We start from the raw sequence: 18,785 nt of genomic DNA on the forward strand, positions 1-18,785 counted from the left end.
CTGAGGGCTTCAGAGGGGAGGGGGGTGGGGCATTGGGATAGGCAGGTGATGGGTATTAAGGAGGGCACGTATTGCATGGAGCACTGGGTATTATATGCAAATAATGAATCATGGAATGCTACATCAAAAACTAATGATGTATGATATGGTGACTAACATAATAAAAAATACTTATTAAAAAAATAAAGTAAAACAAACAAACAAAAAAACAACACAACTTTTCTTCAATATTGAAAGTGTTCTTTTCTTCCCCTAGAAAGTCTGGGAAATTCAGACTAGTAGAGAGAGAAAAAAAAATACCAGTAATTTCACAACCCCCAAGATGACCCTTTTCATAGGTTTTCTCTAGTTTTCTATGCATCCATGTATACAAATAAACATAAGTACATACGTATACACATAAGACAGAGATACACTTTTAAAAATTAAAAATGAGACTCAACTACATATTAGCACTTCCTATACGATGTTCTATGGAACCCAAGTGTTTTGAAAGATGCTAACAGGAATTCCTTAGAAAGTTTCAAGGTCAAAGAAATTTGGAAAATACAAGTCATCTTATGTTCTATGAATCTCCAAGAAGCAGCCCTGCAGTACTTCAGCTTAATTTAATTCTGATTAGCTAAGCATTTCTCAAGCTCATTTGCAGGCCATGGACGATCTCACATCTCAGAAGAAGTATTCTGGGAAATACTACGATAATTTTGAAGCCTGTTTTCCCCTGCTTATTATAGTGCCTAGTTCCCCATGACATTAAATCTAAATATTCTTTACATTAAAAAAGTGATTTTTACTGGATTAATTTATAAGTTCCACATAATTTAACTTTTACTCTACTTTTTGATTAGGCTGTTTTCAATGTTTTTACTCTTATAAATTTCCAGGAGAATTACTGCATCAAAACATATTTTTAGGGACTCTGATACATATAACTAAGTTGCCCTACCAAGGTGTATGAGAATGGTTGGTCCATCAAATTGTGGCCAACATCGTCAGTGTGTTTGCACTTTGAAAAAGAAGGTTGCACAGTATTTTCTGCCAGTATTTTTGCAAATCGTATTTCTTGTTCTGCAAACTGACCTCTGTGAGTCTGCTTCTCTTATTAGTTCTTTTTTCATTAAATAAGCAAGCTGCACAGAAGTCACCAGGAGAGAATTTAGCACTGAGATTTTTGGCAACAATAATTGTGTCATGTCTTATACATTTACCAGATGTTTAGAATTTGCAATCTCTCCCCCAGCTCAGCTACTGAACTTCACAATTTCAGTTTATAACAATCAAGTAGCCACTAAACAACTTCTTAAATGTCTGCCAGCTTTCATAGATGGAGACCATTCCAGAAATAAATTCATGACTTATTGGAAGGTTTGGTTTGATACTGTAAGAAGACTATCTGAGTCAAAGTTCCCCAAATGACCTTTTGGTTCCAACTAACTAACTGCATGGAGGTAAAATCCAATTAAGTGAATATAATCAGTAAAGCTAAGCCGGAGGTTCAAAGATTTCCCTCCCCCCCCAATAAAATTGTAAATGTAATCAACTTGAGATGGTCTAGCAGAAAAACACAGATCCAGCAAAAGGCTTTAATTACAGTAAGTATATAAATATATCTTGGCAGTAATGATCTGTTGATAAGATTGTTAAGGTACTAAAATAAAAATAAAATAGCAGTGTTTAAACATTTTTAAATGTGCACACCCTGGGCTGTATCTGACAGGAATGCATAAAGATTCATATCAAAGACATTTCCCCACAGCAAAATATTTCTTCATTAGCAGAATACTGGAAACAGCCTGAAAATTTCCCAACAAGGAGAAGTGTTGCCTTAAATTATGGTACAGTCATACCACAAAATTATGTGCAATGAAGAGAATAAGATTAAAGTACAGATTTGGAAGGATATTCATTCATCTATTTTTAAGCAAAGAATGCAAGTTACAGAATAAAGTGGTGATCCTTTTTATATTTAACAGCACACACACACAATGGGTGTATAATGTATATGTGTGTGCACTTTTGTGTATAAAATATATCTGCATGAGCACCAGAACAACTGTGGAAGGACAGGCACCAAGCTGCTATTTGTAAATTGTAAGAAAGAGAAAGAAGCTAAAAGATGAGAGGAGACAATGCTACTTTGGCTATTTCCGAATTACCTGAATTATTACAATGCAAATAATTTTTTTTTTAAACTTTCATTTAAATTCTAGTTGTTAACATACAGTACAATATTGGTAGAGTTTAGTGATTCATCACTAAACATATAACACCCAGTGCTCATCACAAGTGCCCTCCTTAATGCACCCATTTACCCCATCCCCTGCCCACATCCCCTCCAGCCAAATGATTTAAGATTTATTTATTTGAGAGACAGCGAAAGAGCACGTAAGAGCGAGCGATCAGGGAGAATCCCAACCAGACTCCCTGCTGAGCATGGAGCCTGACACTGGCTCAATCCTACCACCCTGAGATCATGACCTGAGCCAAGACCAAGAGTCGGACGCCCAACCGACTGAGCCACCCAGGAGCCCCAGTCAAATTATTTCTTAAATTCAAATGACTGAATGAGAAAAGGAAAGCTAGAATAAATCTATATATAAAATTTCAAACTTCTACAAAAAGCTGGGTGAACAGGAAGATGATTTGGGGGGCCTTCAGAAAGTAGGACAACAAGCTCATACTCATGTCCGCCTTGCCAAGGTGAACACTGAGCCCTATTTCTGCTGAACTGCTTCAAGTCATCCACTTCGCTTCTGAAGGTGTTAAGAGCTGGTTTTCAACTTCCTTTAATTTACTGACTTTTTCTCCAGACCCTGTGAGCTGCTCAGCAGGCTATGAAAATACGAAGGGTGGTCTAGGGTGGAGAGTGAGGTGCTGGATACCCAGGTATGTGTTTCCGGAAGGGTCAGGAATGGAGGGAAAGGAACTAAGACCAAAATCCAGAATTCAGACAAGGCTCTTGCAAGAACTACTCATCGTAAAAGGACACTTGGCTTGGGTTATTCCAAGGCGAAAGGTGTGTGAGGCGAGCAAGAGCTCCAGAGATCCCTTCAATTCTGCCCTAAAACGGGAGCAACCAGGAGCCTGGTGAGGGAGTCCCAGGGGCAGAGGGTTAGAAGTTTTAATGTTTTTAAAAACATTTTTATTAAAAACTATTGATTTTTAAATCTTAAAGTGGTTCGTTCTCATCTTATTGGAGTGTAGTTCTAAGAAGCTATGAACTAAGGGTAAATTATAAAAAGACCAGCAGAGAATGGGTTGTTACGGAACAACCATATTTAAACGAGCACCAATATCACTAGCTCTGGCTTCCAAAGACAGCTGAACAGCAGAAGCTAGACCTTTCCAATGCAGGCTGACTGGGATGGGTAAGGCGATGTGGTTTTCCAGTCTAAGCTTCATCTTTGAAAAAGTCTTCTAATTTTGGAGAGAGGGCATCAGGAGAGGACTCTGATCCCCTCAGACTACGGGTCCAAGAAAAGGTGTGCAATCTGGTCACCATCCTCAGACGAAGGCTTCCGACACCCAACGGGCTCTGACCAGTGGATGCTGGCAAGGCCTTGAACAGGGGAATCGATCATCCCGTCAACTCTATGACCAGAGAAATGGACAATTCTTGAAGGCTGAGAACCCAAGGTGCGGGGCAGCAGTAGGGAGAAGAAGGGAAAAGACGAAGGAAAAAAAAGAAAAGGAGTGGGAGATGAAGCGGCAATGGGCAAGGAGAGATCAAACAGAAGAAAGACTCCCTTTCACGCCCTCAGCAATGACTAGGATCGACTGCAGGGCAATGATTTTTCAAACAGCTGCTTACGACCTACTTCCTGTATCAAGCACCCAACGGCGGGCTCCACGAAGGCAGGCATCTTGCTTCATCACCCTAAACCCTGGGCCAGCACTGCACCTGGCACACGGTATGTGCCCAATCCAAATGTGCAGAGTGAAGGAAGAGCGGGCCCTGCAGCTTTGAACAAAGGGTGCAGACCACTGAGAAAAGCACGACTAGAGGCGCCATGGGGCCGTTCAGGGGTAACTCCTTTCTCATGAAGACCCTGAAAGGCTGTTTCCCTAGTAGTACTCTGTAGATGTAATTCACTACTCAGGGGTCTTTGTCTACACTGGGGACTCCCCGTTTCCTTTGTACCTGACCCAGCCAGAGGGCAAGGGACACTGTCTGGAGGGGACCCGGAGCCTCCCCCTACATTCCCATAAAGGTCTGCTGAAATAAACTAACACTATTGCTAGGAATTTGGGGACCTTCAAAAGTGCTATTTGAAACGCACAATCCCCGATGTAGATCCCACTGCAGAATTAAGTATTCTTTCCAGTCCCTTTCACAGGTAAATACATGATAATGAGTTGGGGGGACACCTCCCTTAAAATGGGCTTCCGGAATTTGAAATGTAAAGCCCTCACACTTGCTCCAGGTATTCCACACATTACAGACTGTTTTCCTTAAAGAAAAAAAAATCTGGAAAAATTCTTAAATGCTTTTTTTTAAGGTATGAATTCTAATCTTGAAGGTATAATTGCCTTCACTAATTTCTACGTGTGTCAATTTAAACCTCTCATTAAGTCTTCAGCTATCTTAGTCCTTCCACATCAACTTTTATAGTAATCGTAGGAGCCAGTGAGTCACTTGTTTTGACACTAATGGATGTTTCCTATAAGAGTGATATAGGAGGGACTTCAGGGAAGATGGATCAGAAGAGAGAAAAAGATGGGCTTCTAGTTTTGTAAAGGAGGAACATGCTGGAGTGGAGTGGGTGGCAGTTTCTGAGCTGGACGTGGTCTCTGGTGGAGTCCTGTAGCCTCTGCTCCTGTCAGTGCGGAGAGGGAGGAGAGAGGTTCACTTCCTATCAATCTCACTCCAAAAGCCTGTCTTCACTGGACAAGGAGGCAGGGAAGTTGCAAGCCACCTGGTCACTGGATGGAGATGGGCACAAAGGTGCTTTGCTGGGAAAACTGGTTCTCAAAGGAACCCTTCCCTTGCTTAAATAGAATGGTCAACAAAGGGAAAGCATGAAATGAGCCACAGGTTTCCTTCAGGAAGCATGAACTTGGGGCCAACTTAACGATTTCCTTAACAAAACAGCATCCCGGAGATGGTAAGACTTGGAACCATGCAAACCCTAAATCTTCCCCTTGACATGAGACAGAGCGACGCCCAAGCTTGGCTGAACCAGGTAGAGGAGTCAGGCAGTTTGATGCCACTCTGCTCACATGGGGTAGCTCATGCAGGGTGGCTCCGGGAGGGAAGGGCTCAGGTTGGAGGCTGGGTGAGGAACTGGGGGGCACCCGGCGACGGTGAGTTCTGACACTGACTAGATTTTGACACAGACGCTAATCCCACCTCTATCCTACCAGCTATTTAACACAAACAAGTCCCCAACCCCCGAGCCTCATTTTCTCCATCTATAAAGGCGCCATCCTAAAGTTGCGAGAATCAACAGAGACAACATATGTGAAACATACTTGGCAGATTCCAAAGTGCTACACAAATGCTAATAATTATTAAGTGTGATTTTATTACAGCTGGGACCAAATGCTTTCTGGAACACATTAGTAATTGTTTATCAAAAGCCATGGGAGGGACGGGGAATTCCCCTAATGAAAAAATACTTTAAAACAAGCTTCGCTGAAAACCAGCTTGGCCACCGCGGGGGTGGGGGAGGATTCCATCCACCGCCCAGCTACCCCAGGGCAGGCTCTTGGTGTCGTGACGTGGGTGGCAAGGGCACCTGCTAGGGACCAGCCCCTTCCTTCTGCTCCTGTCCAGAGCACAGTCCCCGTCAGATATGCTGCCATCTGCCCATGGCACCGGGGAGCAGGTGGAAAACCAGAACAGCCAAGATTCTGGAGTCAGACGGCCCAGGGTTCCAAACCCAGCAGACGTGACCACTTCTTGTACGGAGACTGAGCCTATTTTTTTCCCCCATAAATAATTACAGTCGTTACTCTTTATGGCATTCCTACCACATGCTAAGCAACGCACTATTTATCTCATCTAACCCTTACAACCAACCCATGAGATACCTAATTTACAGATGGGGAAGTAGGGGGTACAGACAGGTGAAAGGGACATGCTGCCTGAGGTCACACAGGATTTAAAGTCTGGCCCTGTGTAGATTGCTTCTCAGATCTTTTCTAGCTCTCACGCTGTACTATTCTAATCACAACTCCCACACGTAAATAGCACTTTGTTGTTTCCAAAAGTTGTATACTTGTTAAGAGAACAGGCTTCTGAGTTAGCCTGTCTGGTTCCAATCGGGCCGAACCATTTCCCGTGCAACACGCTCTCTGAGACTCTGACTCTCCATCTATACTGCGGGGACGACAGTTCTGTGAGGCGATGCCCATAAAGCACCTGGCACATACCAAGTGCCCAATACAAGGTTTCCCTCTGTCGTAGTCTCCTGTTTGATCCTGCGTGGCTCCCCTCTAGCAGCCAGGGGAGACGTCCTCCCCCTTCTGTAATAGGGGGTCGTTACATTACGTTCCACACTCTAGGGCTCCTTGCGGGGCCGTGCGGGGAGACTGGGGAGGCAGGGCTCCATGCACCCCACCAGCTCCAGCACAGAGCGGGTCTGGCGTTCTGTCTTCCGCAAACGAGAGTGGTCAAAGAGAGGGTCTTCCTACTCCATCTCTAGGAAACGTACAGACTAAATGAAACGTGCGCACACTAAAATTTAACCCTAACATTTCTATGTTCTCCGCTCCTTATGCTGCAGTCCAACTCTAAGCTCTAAAGACGAGACTCTGCGTGGACAGTGGTGGTACAATCTCCACGCGGCGGTTCCCCGGGTCAGCCTGTGCTTCGGAACCTCCTGCCCTCCCTGTGAGGACGACCAACAGCCAGGCCCTGTCCCCGTGCGGCTCACCCAGCAGCTGCGGGCCGGGCCCCGTTTCACAGGCTCCTCAGGTGATGCCCATACAGGCGGTCCGTGGGTCAGCCTTTGAGAGATGCTACTCAAAGCCACAGGGCATAGTGGGTACTCCTCTCGCAAGTATTTTTAAACTTCTCAATGAAGGTCAGTGGACAGTGTTCAAGGAAAATCTCATGTGGGATTCCCACATGTGAAACCAAAGTGGAGTCAGCTGAGTGGAGGGGGTTTTCTGGAGCACAGTGTAAGACCATAGTTAAGCACTTTCCCTCTTTGAGAGCCCACAGTGCCTCCTTGTGGACAATCCGATCAAGGACAAACTGTGTGATGGCAGGACTCCCAACACCTGGAGACTCTCCAGGACTCCTGGGGCATTGCACAACCCAGGTAGGCGTGTTTCCCTGTGCTACATGACACTGTAGGAGCTTAGTCGGCATTCATGCTGTGACCTTCCTGGAATGACCTTCTCTCCACACTTAATCCCATCCATCTTAATACATCTCACCCCAGACGACCTCCTCGAAGCCCCTCACCTCCATTTCCTACGGAACATACATCTACTATGTAAGGAAATCTTGCCCTACCTTGGCCTTTTTTTTTTTTTTTTAAGATTTTATTTCTTTATTTGACGGAGAGAGAGTGAGCGCAAGTAGGCAGCGCAGCAGGCGGAGGGAGAGGGAGTAGCAGCTCTCTGCTGAGCAGGGAGCTCGATGCCGGGCTCGAACCTGAGCCGAAGGCAGATGCTTAACTGACTGAGCCATCCAGGCGCCCCCCTACCTTGGTCTTCAGCTGTTTCTGGGACTCATGATACGTCCTCCAAATATACCAATATCAGACCTTTGGCTGCTTGGAGCCAGAAATTCTCTTTCCCTCGTTATGTTCCTGACCCAGTGTTTGGCACATGGTAAATACCCAATACACACTTGCTGAACGGGTGTCTCCACAGTGCCTCCCTGCCTTTCCTGTCCCCTCTGATGCTAAACATTTATTCATATTCTGTAACTGCCTTTCACCTTCTCCTTGTTTCCATTACTTCGGAGAGTGTTAAAAATGTTGAGCTTTACAGTGTTTAAAATATGTATTTCAATTTTGAACTTTTTTTTGCAATTTCACGGCCAGACAACCTCTACATTTTCTTCATTCAAAACCTTAAGTCAACACAGCCTCCTGCAGGACGCCGGAAGAAAGGGCTATTTCTCTCTGTAGATACTCAGTATATGTCTATCAATTCTACCAAGTAATTGTATTTTTCCTCCCCTCTTACCCTGATTTCATTTCCACAAGATACGCAGTTATTTTTTGTTTTTCGGGGTGGGGTTTATTATCTTCGCCTTTTACTTGCGGGTTTTTACACTTTCTACTGTTGTTCAGACACACACCGCTCTAATAACATATATTATTTACATTCTATTCCTTATGCCATTATAAACTTTTCTCTCCCTTAAGATTCTTTGTTTACAGTGTTTCCTGTTTGATAGTCACACCACTCATGCTTTTCTGAATCAATATGTGACCACGTGCATTTGACAAACTTCTTAGTTTTTCTCCTGTGACTTTTCCCTTTCTACAGCTTTCCAATTAAAAATGGCATTGCGGACTTGTGTTTTTGAATCGAACCTGGACTCTTTCCTAATTTATGAATCCAGGCTGTGTATGCTGTCGTTAATCATGATCTATTTTAACGGTCTATGTTAGGCTTCTTTGCGCTCTTCTGTTATCTTTTATTGTGTGAACGACACTTCTTCTACCTTTAAAAAATTTGGGAGATAAACACACTCCATTCACTCCGTTAGCGATCAACACAATGGACTTAAAAACAGAATTGGCTTTGTTCCTGCTTCGTTCTGCGAGGGCCCTGCGTCTGCCTCTGTCACAGTCTCAATCCCGTGATTAGAGGCCCCTCCTGGGGAAGGAAGACAGGGTCAGACTCTGGATTCTACTCCTGGTCACACGGTTCTGGGGGAACCTGGGCAGGCCAGCCACTCTGCCCTCATCCATGACGCTACCTGCTCCGAACTACAGAGGGTGTCTGGTGGGGCCTCACCCACACTGCCTCTCCAGCACCTTCTACAGCTGAGCATTTCGAGCTTCTGTGTTGGCAGCTAAATACACTCAAGAGTCCCTCCTCCTTGATTTCTGACATGTTTCTCCATGACTACCGAGCATTACTAGACAAGAGGGTGAGGCAGAGTTCAGCACCAGGCTGTGGTCCCCTCCCCGGCTTTCCAGGCCCGCTGCGCTGCCCTATGCTCGGGGCCCGCACTGTGTTCCCACGACGAGCACGGGCTGCCTGGTGACTCTGGTCACACACCAGCAACTGAGCAGCCCACTGAGGCACTGAGGCTGCTGTGGCTTCCCCACAGGCCCAGGACGTGGCCCTCGAGGTCTCTTACCTCGAACTGGATCAGCACTGTCCCGCTTTCAAGGCCCTTCTTTAGCTGTTCCATGGATCCCTCCAAGGTGTCCCCACCCTCTGGACAAATGGGGAAAATGGCCTCTGGGAAAAGCTGGTTCAGTTCATCTTCAGATTTGATGTCAGCGAATGAGTGCACAGCTGCAGTGAACAAGAAAGAGTGTGTGTGGCAGGGGTAGGAAGGTTCTGGTTGATCCGTTTCCTCAAAAAAAAAAAATTATACTTACAGCACCTGAATGCAGATGGTTTAAAACAGCTTATTAAACGATTAAGCTCACGGTAATCACTTTCACCAAAGACACTACTTCTTCAATGATTCCGTGAGTGCTAATTATACAAAATGACATACTAATCTTTTTGGTTAGTTTTAAATGACGGCGTTTTGTACTCAGAGCCTTTTGACAAAGGTGGGAGGAAGGGAAAGCATGTTTTTAAAGAAACCTAACTTTCTCCACCTTTGTCCTCTCTGACCAGGTTATTCTTCTACCCAACTGTCTCCCCTCCCCGCTTCTTTCTCAGGTCCCTTTCATTTGCTCCCTTAAAACAAGGATTTCTCATGGGCACTCTATGACCCCATTGCCCCACAGAGCCCAGTCAACCTCTCCCTTGACGCCATCTTTAGGTGGGAGGCTCCCAAGTCAATGTATCAAGTCCTAACACCTCCTCTGGGTTCAGTCCTACCTCGTCAGTATACATTCTCCCTTCACATCAGACTCCTCTGGGTAAAGACAAACCTGGGATCTCCCCCATCCCCTGCACTAACTTCCTCCCCAGAGTCACATGTCTCTTTCTGGCCACTGCCACTCTCTTCTCCAATCTCCCAAACCGGAAACTTTGGGATCCTCTCTGAATTTTCCCTTTCTACCCAGGAAGGGAAGTCACTCTCTTACTCAAAAGCCTTCAATGGCTCCCTACTGCCTTCAGAACAACAAGAAAGGAGAGGGAAATTAACAACCATGGCATTTTCCCCACATGGTTGAACTGAATGCTGAACTAGCTGCCATTGTCCCCATTTTACAGATGAGGAAAATGGACTATCAGGGTGAAGAAGTTGTCTGAAGTGTCCAAAGTGACCCCAGACTATCAGGGGGCTGAGGGGGACACACACAGGAGTCCAGTCAGTCCACATGTCTCTGATCCAAAAGACCACATTCTTTCCACAGACCCTGGATGCACATATCTTCTGCTGTTTTGTGAGGATATGATTTGTTATGTCTGCTACTCGCTATGCTGTTTACTTATCTTTCTTTCAATCAATTCATTTTTACTTAAATGTTTATTTAAAGAATGAACTTATTATCATTAGTTCTAGACAGCCAGTGGCACTGCCCTTTTAGCTCTAACAGTTTGCAAACATCCATTTTTTCCTCTCAGACCAGTGCCAGCCCCTTGTCACGGGCCGGTGGAGGACTCCCATCGCTGGCCTGGCCCGAGGACTGCAGTCCTGGCCCCTAGGATGGCCCGCACGCCCGGGGTGCACCCTGTGAGGAGGCCTGCTCCCCATTCCTCTGTTTCCCGTCACCTGGCAGCAGGGCAAATTAACCAGGCTGTGACTTGGTTTCCTTATTCCCTCCCTTGGGGACACGTCCTGACCTTCTAAGAGTGTGGTGTAAAGCAACGCGCAGGGCGCAAGGCCCTTTGGCCGGTGCTGCACAGCCATCAGCAGCTATGGCTCCTGAACACCGGCCGTGGCCAGGCGTGGCACTGGCAGTTGGCGGGGGTGGGGCGGGAGGGATCTGGAGAGATCGGGTGAGGCCTCAGAGACGCAGGCCAGGTCTGGGCTCGGACGTGTATGGGGACAGAGGGACAGCAGGCATGCCGGGGTCTGGGGGCTGGGCGGAGACACCTGTGCAGCGGAACCCAGATGCGCAGCTGGGCCTCGAGTCACACACTTCATCTCCCTTCAGTATTTTAAACCTGGGCGGAAGGATTCAAAGACTTGGCTTGTTTTACAACAACAATGGTATTTAAGAGAAGCCGTCCTTCAAACGCCCGCCAGGTATCAGGAAGCATTCTAGGTGCTTTCCAAGTGTAAGCATCAGCTCGTCCTCACAAGAACCCCGTGACGGAGTTGTCGTTGAACCCTCACTCTGCATCAGAGGGAGCCAAAGCACGGGCTGGGCAAGAAACTTGCTCGAGGTCCCTCAACCCAGTAGCAGTGGAGGTAGGATAACCGGGGCACAGCCAGACTCCCGCCCTACTCTGCTCTACTGACTTCAGCAGAACCCAACCCTTTGTGAAGGGGCCGAAAACGCCAATGTCTGCAGGGCCGGGCAGCTGAGAGAGGGACATGATGCCGGGGGGCCGGCCTGGCAGGGATCAGGGCTCGTGTCCCGCATAAAGGGGGTGGGTGGGTGCTGCCTACCTCCAGAGGGCTGGCCATGAGGGGCTGGGCCCCGCGTGGGCAGATCTTCACATTTTTCAAGTGAGGAGTCCCACATCCTGGTTGTGAGGCGAAAGTTCTGGATTTTCCAATGTTGTCTACAAGCTCAACATTTTCAAAACCACGGAACGGGCCAGACAGGGCCCCACCTCGCCACGGCCCCGTGGCTCCTCCCCTGCGGCGGCGGTTACCTTTCCTCCTGATCACCAGGGCCAGCTCCCGCGTGTGGGACTCCCGGCTGGCTTTGATGAACATCACCACTTGGTCATGGGTGTGTTCTGAGATGTCCCGGCCATTGATTAACACGATTTGATCCCCTTCGTTCAGCTTAGGAATGCAGGTGTCTGCCTGGGTAGAGAGGAAAAGCGAGTTTCTTCGGTTACCATAACACAATCCTCAAGGGCAGGACACGGATGCTCTCAGAGCCCAGACACTTGAGACCATGTTCAAATTCTCTTCTCCCTCGGGTGCGACCGCGCCATTACTTTTATATCCGCTGCTGTGCTGACATGGTCGCCGGTTGTGGGATTGTAAACGGTTACGACGTGGGTCATGCAGCATTTCAAAACAAAGCTATGAAACTTACCGAAGCCACTTCTCTAAGATAGCCAACCTTCACGTATTACTGTAACATAGTAACTGTGAGGCTTCTGAGCTTTTGTTTTCTGGATGTGCTGTTAGAAAATGATTTGTCAGCCAAACATGAGTGTTTGTCTACCTTGCAATGGAGAAAGCCTTTGTCAGCATAACACCAAAGGCAGAAACGAGCATGGAGAAAAGCAATGCACTGAACAGTGTAGGAACAGAAGCCTCTTAATTTGAAGAGGCCATAAGCAGTAAGAAAAAGTAAACTACGTGCTTAAGGACCACTTACGAGTAACCTCCAACCTGGTTCCTTCTTAGGAGACGCAGTGACTCTTTGCTGCTCACTGCTCTAGAAAAGCAAATCCTCTTCTGAGGAGGCCTAGACAGAGGTCAGAGGGCATCCCACCTGGTGGTAGGACGGTGGGTCCATTGCACAGAACGAGCAGAGCAACATTCTTTGGGCCTCAGTTTCCTTTTCTTGAGAGTACTTCTAAATTTTAATGTGCACACCAATCACCCAGGAATCTTGTTAAAAATGCAAATTCTGGTTTAGGAGGTCTGGGGCGGACCCTGAGATTCTGCATTTCTAATGAGTTCTCAGGTGATGTTGGTGCTACAATGACCAGCAAAATTCTGGAAAAAACATGGGTTCCATTCTTTCTTTCCATCTATATGCATGCACTGACACACACTCTTTGTTGCTGATCAAGAAATAGCACACAGAAATAGAAACATTAGATTTAACAGAAAACAAACGTAGGAGAGAACAAAATGTGCTCACTTACAGGTGACTCCGGGTTTATCCTTGACACCACAAGAGGCATCTTCTGATCCACTCCTCCCTATAAACATGTTAAATTAAAAAACAGAACACTTGAATAGCTCATAGCAACAAAGACACGCAGATATCGCTGATACGGGGGGGCTCAAACTTCACTTTAACCTAATCTAATCGCAGGGGTTGGCATCCTTTCGGGATTACAAGGGTTCTGACCCCGTGGGGTCTAGTGGGATAACCAGAGGACTGCTCAGAAGCCTCTCACTGCCATCCCCACGTTCCATGAACTAAAGATATGCTTGGAGGGTCAAGCTTCTTTTTAAAAATGCAAACATCCCCAGAGGACTCCAAAAGCACAGTGCTGCTGGAAAGGGAGTTTTCAGCATTGGAGAGAGAAGCTGTAGGAAAAATCACAGGATGCGAGGGCAGGTCCTCAGCGGGGTGCTGGGGTACAGGAAGGGGAGTCCATGGCGGCAGCTGTGGGGATGGGCAGCGGAGACCACCTGCCCTCATTCTGTTCTAGAGAGGGGTTAGTCAACTTTGCAAAGGGCCCGAGGCTAAGTATTTTAGGTATGGGAGAGAGGGCTCTGTTCCAACAGCCCAACTCTGCCACCAAAGTGTCAAGGTAGCTGCAAACCATTTGTAAATGAATGGGTGTGGCCACATTCCAATAAAACTTTATTTGCACAAACATGGGACAGGACTTGTGGGCCAAAGCAGGCAGAGGTGGGTGAAGGCTCTATAAATGGCCCTGTAACTTGCGCTGCTATTCTCTCTCATTGGCTTTAGTGATGCTGATGGGTTCCCTCAAAAACCCTTCTTCTGGAGGTAGATCTACTTGGCCAACTGTGTGTCATCTCTCTGAGTCTTAGTACACATTTATCAAATGGGTTTAAAAATATCAAATTCACGTATTTATAAAATGGGTTTAAAAATATCAAATTCATGGGTGGCGCAGTCGTAAAGCGTCTGCCTTCGGCTCAGGGCGTGATCCCGGAGTCCTGGGATCGAGCCCCACATCAGGCTCTTCCGCTGTGAGCCTGCTTCTTCCTCTCCCACTCCCCCTGCTTGTGTTCCCTCTCTCGCTGGCTGTCTCTGTCAAATAAATAAATAAAATCTTAAAAAAAAAAACCGCATTCACCCATTATAAGCACTCAGTGAGGTAACATAAAGACAGGCACAGAGAGCACCAAGCACAGAGGAGGCCCTTGGTGTGAGGCAGTGCTGTGGCCACATTAAAAAAGCCCGATTCTGAGGGCTGAGCCAGTTTCCTAATGTAGTCTTACACATGCAGCACACTCCTAATGGAAACTTAAAAGCCATCTAAAGACGGCTTCCTTATAAAGACACACAACATACCTTCAGATTAAATCCAAATTTTCCATCTTCATCTGGTGTAATACGGATCAAAACTAAGTAGCCATCACCATTATCATTCTGGAAAACATGGCAAAAAATGATTAATTATGTTACTTCTCTCTCCTGTGGGTGGTGAGGAGGTATTTTCTCTTGGTTCTAATTACTTAAATTGTCCATAAGGCGCCTCGGCGCAGGGAAGCCTGGCTGGTCGCCTGGCCACCCCGGTGCCCCAGGACCCGAGCTCGCCCACCTTGTCACAGTAGTACTGGCTGGAGTCCTCGGTGGAGCCCCCTTTGGTCACCCTGTGGAAATCCTCTAAGAACTGCTGATCGACGCCGTCTGGTGAGCAGGAGCCTGGAGCATTTGAAGATGGAGACACGGAACTGGATGACTTCTGGGTCAGGCAGCTTTGTGCTGGATTGTTCTCGGATATACTCCTTCATTATGGGGAAGGAGGAGATATCTTAATAACTGGATTAACATTTTAGCAGAGCAAGCATTATTGACTGTCGGGGCCTGGCATCCCAAGGCTGTCATGAAGCCCTGTGACCTTAGGAGAGCTCCAATCCCAGGGCTCTGGCACACCTGGGGTCCACGGGCCGCCCTTGCCCGACCTCAGTATCATCACCTTTAGTTTTGGGGAAAATGGGCAGGAGGGCAAGAAGGATCCAGGAGCTGCTGAAAACTCAGCTCCCTTCCCAGCTGGTCTGAAGGTGACAGATGTGCCAGCTACTCTAGTGGCTTAATTACTGAAGCTCACTCAGATGCATGCCTCCATCCTTTCTGAAAGCTTTCTCCTTCCATCCCATTCCTGCTGGCAGCTCTGTGTCAGGAGGACTCTTGGCTAACACCCCCACCCCCTGCCAAATGGGACTAATGTTCCACATCCAAGACAGTTCACATTAATCCTAGTTTGCATTATTTGCCTGTGATCCCCATTAATTGCCTCCAATGAGATTATACTTTTTTCCCTCTAATACATGTCCTCCTGCGGCCATTCACATTTAAACGAAGATTAGGAAGCTCCTTGGTTCATCAGTCACATCTCAAAGCCACACGAGGCTTGTGGCTCCTGTTCTGGACAGCACGGTTACAGAACATTTTTTTTTTAAAGATTTTATTTATTTACCTTTTATTATTTTTAAAGATTTTATTCATTTATTCGAGACAGAGAGAGAGCGCGCAGAGGGAGAGAGAGAGGGAGAAGCAGACTCACTGTTGAGCAGGGAGCCTGATGCAGAATTCGATCCCAGGACCCTGAGATCATGACCTGAGCCAAAGGCAGATGCTTAAGCAACTGAAGACCCCAGGCGCCCCCAGAACATTTCCATCAGCACAGGAAGTTTTTTTTTTTTTTTTTTTTTTTTTTTTAAGATTTATGTATTTATGTGTCAGAAAGAGAGAGAGAGAACAGACGCAGTGGGAGCGACAGGCAGAGGGAGAAGCAGGCTCCCTCCAAGCAAGGAGTCCAATGTGGGACTCGATCCCAGGACCCTGGGATCATGGCCTGAGCTGATGGCAGACGCTTAACCAACTGAGCCACCTAGGCGTCCCCAGCACAGGAAGTTCTACTAGACAGTGCTGTCTTCGTACAGATTATGAGAACTGAACAGACCTCTCAAGTCCTCTGGTCCAACTTCCATTTTACAGATGAAGAAACTAGGGTCTAGAGAAGCTGAGTGACTTGCCCAAGGGGGAAGTCACTTAACATACAGAATCTGATGGACCTGGGTCCCTGAGCATCTCTTTCTTCTCCAGGCCACACCAAGTGTGTTCTTAAGACCCCCTCCTCCCCACCACAGAGGGCCACAGGGATTAACCATGTTGGCTGTCACTGTGTAGGACACTTGACTTCTCTGCATCACACACACCCACACCACACCCCCTCAAGAGTCACAGGCCTAGCAAAAGATGCCTTAAAATGCCTAAAGAATACAGGGTTTTCCTTACCTTCTACAGACTCTGCCACATTCTAACCTCAAATGGACTTAAAAGATGACAGAGGAGAGGAGACAAGGCATTCAGTGACACATAATAGACAAGAGACGGTTGCTGCTGCCTCATTAAATTTTTATCTCGAACCCTTCTCTGTGGATTTTTCATTAAACTGGGGCTTCTCTATTTCCTAGCAAGTTCGAATTATCTTACTCTAAATATAAAATCTGTATCATATTCACACAATAATTCACAATCTCAATTTATGTGAATATAAAAATTCAGTGACAGACCAGTGTAGAAATAACAGCAATATGCAAGACAAGAGTTTGGCCTTATGGCTTTCGAGCTGCTGGTGAGGGAAGGGTGCTACGGATGGGAACGAATTTCAGAGACAGGATATTTTTGAAGTGAAGCTGTATACCAGTGGTAAATTTTCAGAGTGAAAATGAACGAATCTTTAATTTACTCAAAGCTTTAAAAAAATTACCCCACATAGGGTAACTCGGCCCGGTTCATGTTTATATGAGCGCCCCCTAGTGGCAGGAGGGGCAATTGTTGGCAGTCGCCAGACAAAAATCAAGCCAAACCCAGTTTAGGAAACACTATTTCCAGTTCTAAGGGTGGAGCTGAACCTTTAATATGAAGTTGCAAATAGCAAACACACTTCAAATGTTTGGACGACTCTGGAGGGTGATGGCGACAGAAAGGGTGAAGGGCATATAAACAAAAAAACAGAAGAACAAAGTGACAAAGCAGAAGAGAACAGACTAATTTCAGGAAAAGTCTAATTCTGTATTCATTATATTTAATTTCTACACTTTGGATGTGTGGCTTACATTACATAAAGTTTTAAAGTATTTTTCTTTTTCAGTATAAAATGTAACGGTCTATCTAACACAGCCCACAGTGCTAAAAATAATATACTCCAAGTCATTATGTGCCCAAACCTATTTTCTAAGTAGGGATGGAGAGGTTACTTTTAGAGAGCAATTTATTAAACATATGACGATCTTTTTTTTTTTGGCTGATCAACTATGTACAGACGTTCCCTGTAGGCTGCAGTAACGTTCTGCTCAGCGTGGAGGATGGACAGACAGATGGTGAGGAGGACATCTAACGAGAAGCAACAAGAACGTGGCAGCTGGATGCAGCACAAAGATACCAGGAGCCAAGACGCCAAACCGAGTGGGCTTCCTCCCTCCTTGGGGCAGAATGTGAGGTGCTCCTGAGAGAGAGCCTCGTGGGTGAGCAGGGACGAGGGGAGCTCCCAGGGGTACCTGGATTCCAGGGAAAGGAGTGAAGAAAGGGCAGGATGAGCCAAAGCAAGAAGCCAGTGCGGGCTGACAAAGCCAATAACTGGGAAGAGGGTCTGTCCCCGAGGCAGGAAGGGGGCACCTGTCAGAGGAGGGGGGATGCAGTGGGGGGGGGGACTGTCACTGCTGTCTGGGAGCCAGAGCAGCCAGGGAAGGATTGCCCACCTCCAGCTCCCTGAGGAGACAGGGGCAAGGACAGACTGACAGGCAGACCAAAGGGTGTTCACCTTCAGGAAACAGATGCTTCCGGAATGGGCCACCGACTACAGGTATGAGAAACAAAGCCATGCCAGAATTCATTTCTCAGAAGAGAAGCAATGCTAAGGAAATTATAAATGGTAGGACTGCCCATGAAGGAAAGACTCCTGCATCGTGATGCTTTTATGCCATGCTTCCCGAAACCCTACAAAAGGACAATGACCTGCACCCTCAAGGTTGTTAAAGGGAGCAAAGCGGTGCTCCACGGAGGGCATCCCGGCTCTAACTGGGTGCCCTGTGAGGAGGCGTTTGCTGTGTGGTATGACAGAACAGGGGCCATTTGCTGTCCTGTTTCTCTCTCGAGTCTATGAGCTTCTTCAGGTTGGGAGAGACCTTCGCCCTCTTCCTCTCTTTTCTCCTATCCTAGTGCATGTAACACCCAGCCAGGCATGCCACGAGAGCTCAAGCAAGGTGCTGAGTGAATGAAGAAGAAAACCACCTTACTGAAGTAGCTGGGCTTGGCTGAATTACTCTGGAAGAGCACAGAATTCACTCGGTCACCTGGAAGCGGAGGGGAAAAGGTGGGCTACATAGTTCTCCGCTTCTGCAAGCTCAGAGCTACTGAGATCGTCACGTTCATATAGGTCCCTGAGGATCTTGTTAAGAGGCAGACTCTGAGCCAGCAGGCATGGGGTGGGCCTGAGGTTCACATTTCCAGCAAGCTCTCAAGAGATGCTGATGTTCCCCAGCTGTGGCCGAAACGGGAGTGTGAGGAGCTAGAAGAAAGGATACCAGCTCATTCCCAGAGCAATGTTTCTTTTGCATGAGATTCCTGGAGAAATTTTTCATACGGATCTTATCTTCACATCAAGGTCACTGAATGAAAAACAGAATACTCTTTTCAAGTGTGGGTCTTTGGGACATGGAGACGTTCTTC

General features: G+C 46.8%; 1 protein-coding gene across 15 annotated transcripts in view; it reads right to left on the bottom strand.

The window, feature by feature from the left end:
- Nucleotides 1-18,785, bottom strand: part of PTPN3 (protein tyrosine phosphatase non-receptor type 3) — a 108,323-nt gene that overhangs the window by 17,314 nt on the left and 72,224 nt on the right. For all 15 annotated transcript variants that reach the window (XM_026506044.4, XM_057313660.1, XM_048223138.2 and 12 more), the window contains 5 exons: nucleotides 14,650-14,836; nucleotides 14,400-14,477; nucleotides 13,048-13,104; nucleotides 11,869-12,025; nucleotides 9,275-9,435 (listed from right to left, as the gene is read on the bottom strand). In XM_026506044.4, the coding sequence (XP_026361829.3) occupies nucleotides 9,275-9,435; nucleotides 11,869-12,025; nucleotides 13,048-13,104; nucleotides 14,400-14,477; nucleotides 14,650-14,836 (640 nt within the window). The remainder of the gene's footprint in view (nucleotides 1-9,274; nucleotides 9,436-11,868; nucleotides 12,026-13,047; nucleotides 13,105-14,399; nucleotides 14,478-14,649; nucleotides 14,837-18,785) is intronic.

The sequence above is a fragment of the Ursus arctos genome, unplaced genomic scaffold (assembly GCF_023065955.2).
Source record: "Ursus arctos isolate Adak ecotype North America unplaced genomic scaffold, UrsArc2.0 scaffold_18, whole genome shotgun sequence".
Taxonomy (NCBI): Eukaryota; Metazoa; Chordata; class Mammalia; order Carnivora; family Ursidae; genus Ursus; species Ursus arctos.